The sequence below is a fragment of the Cucurbita pepo genome, chromosome LG18 (assembly GCF_002806865.2).
Source record: "Cucurbita pepo subsp. pepo cultivar mu-cu-16 chromosome LG18, ASM280686v2, whole genome shotgun sequence".
Lineage (NCBI taxonomy): Eukaryota > Viridiplantae > Streptophyta > Magnoliopsida > Cucurbitales > Cucurbitaceae > Cucurbita > Cucurbita pepo.
In genome coordinates this window covers 3,942,474-3,951,856 of record NC_036655.1, presented here as the reverse complement: position 1 = coordinate 3,951,856, position 9,383 = coordinate 3,942,474, and the positions used below count along the sequence as shown (strand labels likewise).

At 37.3% G+C, this 9,383-nt stretch overlaps 2 protein-coding genes across 2 annotated transcripts in view; one reads left to right on the top strand and one right to left on the bottom strand.

Annotated features, from left to right (window-relative positions):
• Positions 1-888: 888 nt before the first annotated feature.
• Positions 889-1,846, bottom strand: LOC111780490 (heavy metal-associated isoprenylated plant protein 20-like). Its single transcript, XM_023660910.1, has 3 exons — positions 1,594-1,846; positions 1,401-1,476; positions 889-1,184 (listed from the first exon to the last, which is right to left on the bottom strand). The coding sequence occupies exons 1-3, from the start codon at positions 1,597-1,599 to the stop codon at positions 976-978; spliced, it is 291 nt and encodes a 96-aa protein (XP_023516678.1). The 5' UTR covers positions 1,600-1,846; the 3' UTR covers positions 889-975.
• A 1,609-nt stretch (positions 1,847-3,455) lies between these two features.
• Positions 3,456-9,383, top strand: part of LOC111779777 — a 19,916-nt gene continuing 13,988 nt past the window's right edge. The window contains exons 1-7 of the mRNA XM_023659917.1: positions 3,456-3,609; positions 3,693-3,977; positions 4,162-4,221; positions 4,305-4,397; positions 5,453-5,681; positions 6,948-7,051; positions 9,227-9,289. Of these exons, the coding sequence (XP_023515685.1) occupies positions 3,604-3,609; positions 3,693-3,977; positions 4,162-4,221; positions 4,305-4,397; positions 5,453-5,681; positions 6,948-7,051; positions 9,227-9,289 (840 nt within the window). The 5' untranslated portion in view covers positions 3,456-3,603. The remainder of the gene's footprint in view (positions 3,610-3,692; positions 3,978-4,161; positions 4,222-4,304; positions 4,398-5,452; positions 5,682-6,947; positions 7,052-9,226; positions 9,290-9,383) is intronic.

Here is a 9,383-nt window from a genome sequence, read left to right as displayed (position 1 = left end):
TATAAATTAGAGAAAATAATTTTTTGTGTTGCTTGGGGCAATTAAGTGTTTTGAGAATGTAATTAGTTTATACGTTTGATTAATTTAGTAGGTTAATTGTTTCATTTTTAATTCTGAGTTTTTATTTTATTTTGGTTCTAAAAAAATTTAATCTCTATTTTAGTTTATAATATTTTTAATAAATAATCATTATCTCTTTTAACTTTGAAAACGCTTATTTTTTATATATATAAAACACCAATTTCAATTTCTACTTGCCTAATAGTTATATCCAGTGAGCCTTTGTCGTTGTCTTTTGCTTACATTTCCATATAATACCAATCTCAATTTCTCTCTCTTGCTTTCAAAACTCTTTTTTCTAAAACTTCTCTTCCTCGGTTTCTAAAATCTTCCCTTGAAATCGAGACTCGAGGTTTGTATTTACGTTGCTTGACTGCAGGCAACGTAACTCAAAGTAGGCTTGACCCACTCAGTGCGGAGAGTGGGTGCTGCACAATTGCCAAATCCGCTACCTAGAAACCATGATTATAGTTGATAGGGTGAAAAATTATACTTCTTCGTTTAGTTCAACGAATGTTGGAAAGATAGAATCTCTGACCTTATACGATTGTAATAGTACTTTATCTATTAAACTATGCTCGAATTGACTTGAAAGCTATACTTGTATATTAGTTTTTTGAAAACCAGAAATAACAAGTATCATAATAACATATTAAGTGAGAAGTAAACGAAGAAGAGAATTCATACAATATTATAATTTTATCTTTACGGATAAGTAAGAACTCCTACGCACTTTATGCATTGTAACGTTTTTTTTGTTGTTGTTAAATTCTATTATGAACATAATTCAACTAGTTAAAACATATATCTTCGATCGAGAAATCAAAGTTTCAAAACTCTCTCGACTCAAAAAACTCATATTAGAAAAAATGAATACACCATGCATGACACAAACATTAAAGACATATTCAAATTTTAGCGAAAACAAGATGGCAATATACATTTGAATGCAGAGGTTGCTCTTCGACTTCTCTGACGTGGAGTCGAGGGGCGGAGGGACGAAGATGGCAATACCTCGGCCTTTCGTCCTGTTTTTCGTACCTCCTTGATGATCATTTTACGATCCATGTAACCCAACACGGTGATCTTGTTCAAAGCTCTATTTGTTTCCACACATTTCACTCCTGTTTGTAATGTTTATAATCAAATCAATCTCTTTGAATGATTACAACTTTTATGTTTACTTTGTTAGGAAAATCTTTTAAGCTTTTGAAAGTTCGATGAGTTAAAAATTCAAACTAATAATTGTCTCGATTTTTTAACTTTTATAAATGATTCAAAAACAATGTCATGAACTTATGAATTATAATCGAATGAAAAATAAGGCGAAAGAACCGTACCTTTGATTTTGCAAAGCGTTTTGCGAACAGAATTTTCGCAGGATTTGCAATGCAAGCAGACCTTTAAATCAACGACCTGTGTGATCAATTCAACACCAAAACGATGGAATAAATGGACGGAGTAATTAAGAGAATAAGCGATTAGTTTCAGATAAGAAAATGGAGGAAATGTAAGGTGTTCTTCAGATCAGACCTCCATGGAAATGGAACTCGACGATGAACAGTGGAATCGGAGGAGACGACGAAGCCTCTGCGTTGAATATAAAGGAAGAATTCGAGAGAAAAAGCTGCGAAAATGATTGTTGAATCGTTGATTATTGAAATGAGGTGATGGTGGAGCGAATCATTGCCACGGAAGTTGAATCATTGTGAACGCCTTGCTTCGCACGCATCTCATGAACTCTTCACTCTCAAGATTTCTTCCCCATTTTTCAGCCGCGGGTTTGGGTTTTGAGTCCTCTGTTCCAGTTCAATCCTAATTTATAAAACATTAGGGCTTGCTTTTAGGAATGTTGAAGGGTATTATTGACAATTTAGCCCTTTAGATTGCGAGATCTCACGTCGGTTGTAGAGGGAACAAAGCAAAACCTGTTCTAAAATTGTGAGAATGACGGCTATACGTAACAGACTAAGCTGAACAATATCAGCTAGCAGTGGACTTGGACTGTTACAGTGCAATTGTATATGAAGGTTTGCATGATTGCTCGTGTGCAATTAAGTGTGGGGTGCGATCGTAACAGACTAAACTGGACAATATCAGCTAGCGGTGAGCTTGAACTGTTACAGTGCAATCGTATATGAAGGTTTGCATGATTGTTCGTGTGCAATTGAGTGTGGGGTACGATCGTAACAGACTAAATTGGACAATATCAGCTAGCGGTGAGCTTGGACTGTTACAGTGCGATCGTATATGAAGGTTTGCATGATTGCTCGTGTGCAATTGAGTGTGGGGTACGGTCGTAATACTCGATTGTGCGACTCTTTCTTAAACATTACATCCCTCTCATTAAAAATAATTTTAAGATTGCTCGGGAGACATGATCCAAGTCCCGTCCCATGAAGAAAGAAATTAAAATTTAGAAGAGCTCGTGAGTTAATGATGCCTGAAAGTGCTGTAACGCTAAGCAACTTAGTGCTCCTCTCCCTTTAATAGGTTGTTTCGTGTTTAGTCGGAGAATAATCTAGTTCATTCCATAAGTTCTTATGTGACAAACGGGTGTCTACATTGACAATTTTCTTGTTCCAAAGACATAAATACATATGAATCTTGTAACGGCCCAGATCCACAGCTAGCAGACATTGGACGATGTGCTAGCGGTGATCACCCAAAAAGGACAATATCTGCCAGCGGTGGATCTGGGCTGTTACAAATGGTATCAGAGCCAGACATCGGACGATGTGTCAGCCTTCTCGCTGTTCCCCGAAGGGGGTAGACTCGAGGCGGTGTGCCAGTAAGAACACTGGCCCCAAAGAGGGGTAGATTTGGGGGCGGTTCCACCCCACATCAATTGGAGGAAGGAAAGAGTGCCTGGGAGGCCGCTGGGCCCCGAAAGGGGCTGGATTGTGATGTCCCACATTAGTTGGAGAGGAGAACAAATCACCGAAAATCTTTCCCTAGCAGACGCGTTTTAAAGCCTCGAGGGGAAGCCCAAAGAGGCGGTGGATCTGGGCCGTTACAAATCTCCTTTTTCCTTCATGCTTTTTACGAATTTTAAACTATCAAAATAATCACTTATTTTACTCGTTAACCCGATGGTGCTTTAGTTATTCGATTGTTTTTATTTTCTCGAAAAACCCATTGATTTGCAAAGAATTATTATTATTTTTTTTTAAATTAGTAAGCTACCAAAAACGTCTTTTTAATTTGTGTCTATTTGGTATTGATATATGATATTTAAAATTTTAATTTAATAGGTTCATGAATTAAAAAAAAAAAGAAGTATTTAATGTATAATTTATTCAATATTTTTTTAAAAATTAAAACAACTAATTGGTTTTATTATATGTCGAAAAAAGAAAAAAAAAGAAAAAAAAAAAAGAAAAAGAAAAGAAAAGAAAAGCGTATTAGAACTGTCAACTGCTGTTCTTGCGATGTCCGGCGAACATCAGTGAAAATTGGAGCGGTGGAAGAACAGGTAGCATAGCAAGCAAGCAGAGTCGAACAAGATCAATCGAATTGGGGGAAGAGCTTCGTCCATCGATCATGGCGGTAATTTACTAGATCTTCCCTTTCTGGACAATTCCTTTTCGTCATTTCCTTTGTAAACATTCGCTTTTTGGGTGTGCTGTCAGGATTCGTCGGGGACGACGCTAATGGATCTGATAACTGCCGACCCGTCAACGGCTTCGGCGGGATCGATCTCCACAGCTGCTTCATCGGTCCCTTCATCAACGATGAGTTCATCTTCAAGTTCCTCCTCAAGTGTTATGCCTAGTTCATTGGGGAAGCCAACTGGAGAGAAGAGGTCTAAGAGGGCGGCACTGATGCAGATCCAGAATGATACGATTTCTGCAGCTAAAGCAGCTTTGAATCCTGTGAGGACCAACATTATGCCGCAGAGGCAGAGCAAGAAGAAGGTCAGCTGCTACATTTTTCACGGCTTTTTCTCTTTCCTCTTTTCGTTGTTGCTGAGGTTCTGTTTATTTAGAAATGGGACGGAACCTGGAAGTAGGATTTTGATTTCAAAAGGGAAACTCTTTGAACTGTTAGTACTGGTACTTGTATTGATTTATGTTTTGTTCAACTTGATACGTTTTGCAGCCTGTTTCTTATTCCCAATTGGCTAGGAGTATCCATGAACTAGCTGCTGCGTCTGATCAGGTGAGCAGTATGTGATAATTCTTACTGTTGTGATTTGGAAGGATAACATTTTATACTTAGTTATGTTTATGTGAATTTTATAGAAAAGCTCCCAGAAGCAGTTAGTGCATCATGTATTCCCAAAACTTGCAGTCTACAATTCAGTTGATCCTTCGCTGGCACCTTCTCTTCTCATGGTACGATAAACTTTTTTTTTTTTTTGATTCAGCAATCTTTATGACTTCATATTTGTCTAGTATATGTTTATTGGTAAGATAAGTTCTGTTTGTTTTTTGTTCGTACTGGTCTAGTTGTTACCTTTTTCCGTGAAGACACTGATGGTATCCCAAACATTTCTTTTTTCTTGCATTCATAACCAACTGTTTGAATCCTAAATCTGTCAAAATAATTTGCTGGAAGATGATATTTTTTGGGTAAGAAACCAAAGTTTCTTTGAGAAAAATGAAAGAATACAAGGACGTACTAAATACAAGCCCCTGAAAAAGAAGACGTCGACACTAACAACAGAAAAGGACTCTAGAGTCCAAACGTACAAGACCAATGTCATGTTTATAGAACGATCTAGTGATCAACGCCCAAAAAGAAGCATTAGACCTCAGCAACTCCTGAACCTTCTCCCTAAATTTCTCAACACCCTTAAAGATCCTACAATTCACTCAAGCCAAATACTCCACACAATAGTAAAGAAACTTGCATGCCACAACACTTTCCCCTCTCCCTAAAGGGAAGATGCAGGAGCACCTCCTCTAACAAAGACCACCCATCTCTATTACAAGCCTCACTAACACCAAAATACCTCTGGCAAGGATTCCAGAGGTAGTTCGTGAATTGGCACTCTCACATCAAATGATTCACATCCTCTTTATGCCTCCTACAATTCATGCACCAACGCAGGAGCAAGAAGAAGGAAGAATGTTTTTGGACACAATCCAAGGTATTGAGTCTCCCTAGTAAAATATGCTGTGCAAAATTCTTGACCTTTTTTGGAATTTTTACCTTTCACAAAGAGGAGAAGACTGAAGTCGTAGTAGCAATGGAATATTGCACTGGCACAAATGATAAATCTTTATCTTGGTTGGGTGAATATTGCACTGGCAGCGAATCAGAAGATTTGACTCTGAATTTGATACCTCGTTGGAGTCTCTTATTCCATTAATAATTTTTCATTATTATCTAATTTTAAACTAAGAAAAAGCAAAAGCTGATGTTTATCCCCGGGTATATTTGACAGTTGAATCAGCAGTGTGAAGATAGGAGTGTCCTCCGTTATGTGTACTATTATTTAGCCAGAATTTTATCAGATACTGGTGCACAAGGTGTAAGTACAGGTGGTGGCATCCCGACCCCTAATTGGGATGCTCTTGCTGATATTGATGCTGTTGGGGGGGTGACTCGAGCTGATGTCGTACCAAGAATAGTTGATCAGCTTGTAAAAGAGGCCTCTAATCCTGATGTTGAATGTAAGCTGGTTTCTTTTGCTTTGTTTCTTTTATTGTAGTCTGCGGTGACAATTTCCCCCCCTCTTCCTTTGCATGTTTTTCCCGATTCTTTGATTTCGATGTTAGATTAAAATAGTGTGTTTGCCAGCTATTCTTTACATCCTGATCCAGTGGCGAGTCAGGATAATTGTCTTAAATATCTCTAGTAGATATACATTTGTGACTTCTCTGAAAACCATTCTTTATCAAAATAAAATACAATGGGGTCCTAGTTTCTGGTTCGTGATTTATTGGATTCCCTATTAACTTCGGGACTTTCTCAATAATTTTTTAGGCTGTGGCTCTATCAGTGCATTGAAAAATCTTATTCTTATGTGATTTGTGTTGAGGATTATTGGGATTGGGAGTGTCCCACGTTGGTTAATTTAGTGGAAGATCATGGGTTTATAAGTGAGGAATACTATCTCCATTGGTATGAGGCCTTTTGGGGAAGCCCAAAGCAAAGCCATGAGAGCTTATGCTCAAAGTGGACAATATCATACCATTGTGGAGAGTCGTGATTCCTAACATGGTATCAGAGCCATGCCCTAAACTTAACCATGCCAATAAAATCCTCAAATATCGAACAAAGAATGGCGAGCCTCGAAGGTGTAGTCAAAAGTGACTAAAGTGTCGAACAAATGGTGTACTTTGTTCGAGGGCTCCAGAGAAAGGAGTCGAGCCTCAATTAAGGGGAGGCTATTCGAGAGCTCCATAAGCCTCAGGGGAGGCTTATAGTGTGCTTTGTTCGAGGGGAGGATTGTTGAGGATTATTGGGATTGGGAGTGTCCCACATTGGTTAATTTAGTGGAAGATCATGGGTTTATAAGTGAGGAATACTATCTCCATTGGTATGAGGCCTTTTGGGGAAGCCCAAAGCAAAGCCATGAGAGCTTATGCTCAAAGTGGACAATATCATACCATTGTGGAGAGTCGTGATTCCTAACAATTTGTACTACCTTTTGTTTCATCCTTTGTGTAATTCATTTATTATAGGAAGCAGAGAATAGTTCAACCTTTGGTTAGGCCACCATTATAGCTGATTTGGTTTTCCATAACTGACAATTGGTTTGCAGAAATCTTTTTTCTACAGTTTTTGTGTTACTCAGGGTTATGGCTTCTTATTTGTTTCTTTTGTTGGTCCATCTTGTTGAACTTGAATGAATTATCTTACTGTTGATTGAAGCAAATGAGATTCCTCAAATAAAATGTTTGCAGCTTCTCTTGACACTATATTTTCTTTTGAAGTTCATGCTAGAAGACTACAAGCACTAAAGGCTCTTACCTATGCTTCAAGCAGCTCTGAGATTTTGTCCCAACTATATGAAATTGTTTTTGCAATTCTCGATAAGGTTAGTCTTTTCTGGCTATATGCACAGTTTTTGTTTTTGTTTTCTGCTAGATTGAAATCTATCATGTGAATTATTTTCTGTACTTGGTTGATGGTAAAGTATTTACTTCAAAGAATTATTGTACCAAAAGTGAATAGTTTAGTGATGCAGGTTAATGATTGAAAACCAATCAGATTCTCGGGTGCTGTTCACATTGACAATTGGAAAACTAGAATAGTGTAAGAGAATCCACTTAGCACCTTGAGAATCTACCTAGGCTTTCTCTTATCCAAAAAAAGAATCTACCTAGGGTTTCCATAAACCTTGGTCTAAAAAAAAAATGAAAGAAATATGTGATGACTTTGAATAATAATACATACATACATACATATGTGTGTGTATTGGGTTAAATTATAATTTTGGTCTTCGAACATCTGAGATTTTGTCTTATAGGTCATTCTAATAAGTTTTTGAACTGTCATTGTCGTGTCAAATTGGTCTTTGAAACTTCAGTGTTGAAGAAGTCTTTGAGTTGGTCAACTTTAGGAAGTGTGTAGAAAGTTCTGTCTCTTGTAAAAAAGTGATTCTTTTTTGTAATAAGTCGATGTCTTGTTGAACAATTTTTGAAAGTTTAGGGTTGTATCAGACAAAATTGAAAGTTAAGGGATTTATTAATAATCTTTTAAAATTCAAAGACATATCACAAACTTAAAGGTTGAGGGACCAAACTTGTAGTTTAATCTTTCACAAAATTCTCAACTAATATTATCTTGTCGGTCTCTCTTTGCCCGTGGTTGATCCATCCTAGTAATCCTAGTTCCCTTTCCTTCACCTTGCCTTGGAAGGCTAAAACCTTGAAGAAGATTGTGTTTTTCTCTTGGTTGGTTATTTTGGGGAGGTTGATGCCATTTACTTTTACTTCATCCAAAACATCTTCATTATGGTTGTGTGCTCCTAATGCTGTGTGCTCTGCAAGGAGGTGGAAGATCTAAACCATGTATTTGCACGTGTGAATATGCTGTGAAAATATGAAAATAGTTTTGGATGCGTTTGGCTCCTCTAGAAGTCATAAGGGACATTATGGAGGAGGTGCTTGTTAATCCTTCATTTCGTACTTGTGGTTTAATTATTTGGCCAGCAACGTTCTTTGTGAGTATATGAAACTTATTGCTGCAAAGAAATTGGAGAACTTTTCCTATGGGAACTTGGCCATTTGTGAATCCATGTGGTTGGCGGCCCCAAAAGCTGACGTCTTTTTGATTTTTTGTCTCCTAATTGGTGAGTCATGTTCTAGAAGAACTCTGAATTTCAAAGCCACTCTTTTATTTCATGACCTTTTGCTTATGGCTGCTGGATTTTCATGATGAAGGCTTTTGGTTGGTCCTTGATCCCCCCCTCCCCTTGGAAAGCATCCCTGACTTCTTGGGCCCGTCTCCTTGGATCCTTCCATAGGGAAAAAAAAAAAAAAAAAAAGAAGAAAAGAACAAAAACCCTCTGGTTGGCTACCAACAGGGATTATTTTGGGCCCTTTGGTGTCACTGCAACAGTTGGGTTTTCAACAACTCCACTACATGCTTCAACAGTTTTCTAGTACTGGTTCTTTTTACAGCTTTTATATGGGTGTAAACGTTTGCATACCTTTAAAGATTCTAGTCTTATAACTCTTGTTACAAGGTGGAGATACTTTTTGTTAGGTGGTTTGGGAGAATTTCCTCCCCTTTTGTATATTTCGTTTATCGCTAAATTCTCTGTTTCTCAAAAGAAAAAAAAAAAAAAAAATGTTTTTGGAGTATGGTCACTTATGATGCTTCTTTATGGGCGTTCTCAATGAAATTTCATTTTTTTTTTATAATTATCCTTTATTTTTTTTCTCTCAACAATAAATCTGTTTCTTGTGATTTTGCTTTTTGTTTTTGCAAGCTTGGTCTGTTCTTCCTTACTTTCTTTCTAATGTTTTTAAAACTCATCCTTGAACCTTTTTCTTTTGAAAAAAAATCTATATTTCAAGAAAAATCCACATAACCAGTAGGTTATCTCAATTAAAGTTTAGTTTTTCTTTTGGACATTGGGCACTTAGACACCAAAAGGCTTTTCCTTTGTGATACTATCTTCTTCTTTTAAAATGGTGTTTATGTTGTTTTTCTTAGATTCTAGTAGAAACACACTAAATATTTCCCTTTTTAATTCCATTTCCAGGTTGCTGATGCCCCTCAAAAACGCAAGAAAGGTGTACTTGGGAATAAAGGTGGCGATAAGGAGGTAATTTCTGACAAAAAACTGTTCTAGTTTCTGATCCTTGTTGCTTCTGTCTTCATATAACAGTGTTTTATGTTCACTCCCCCCCCCCCCCCCC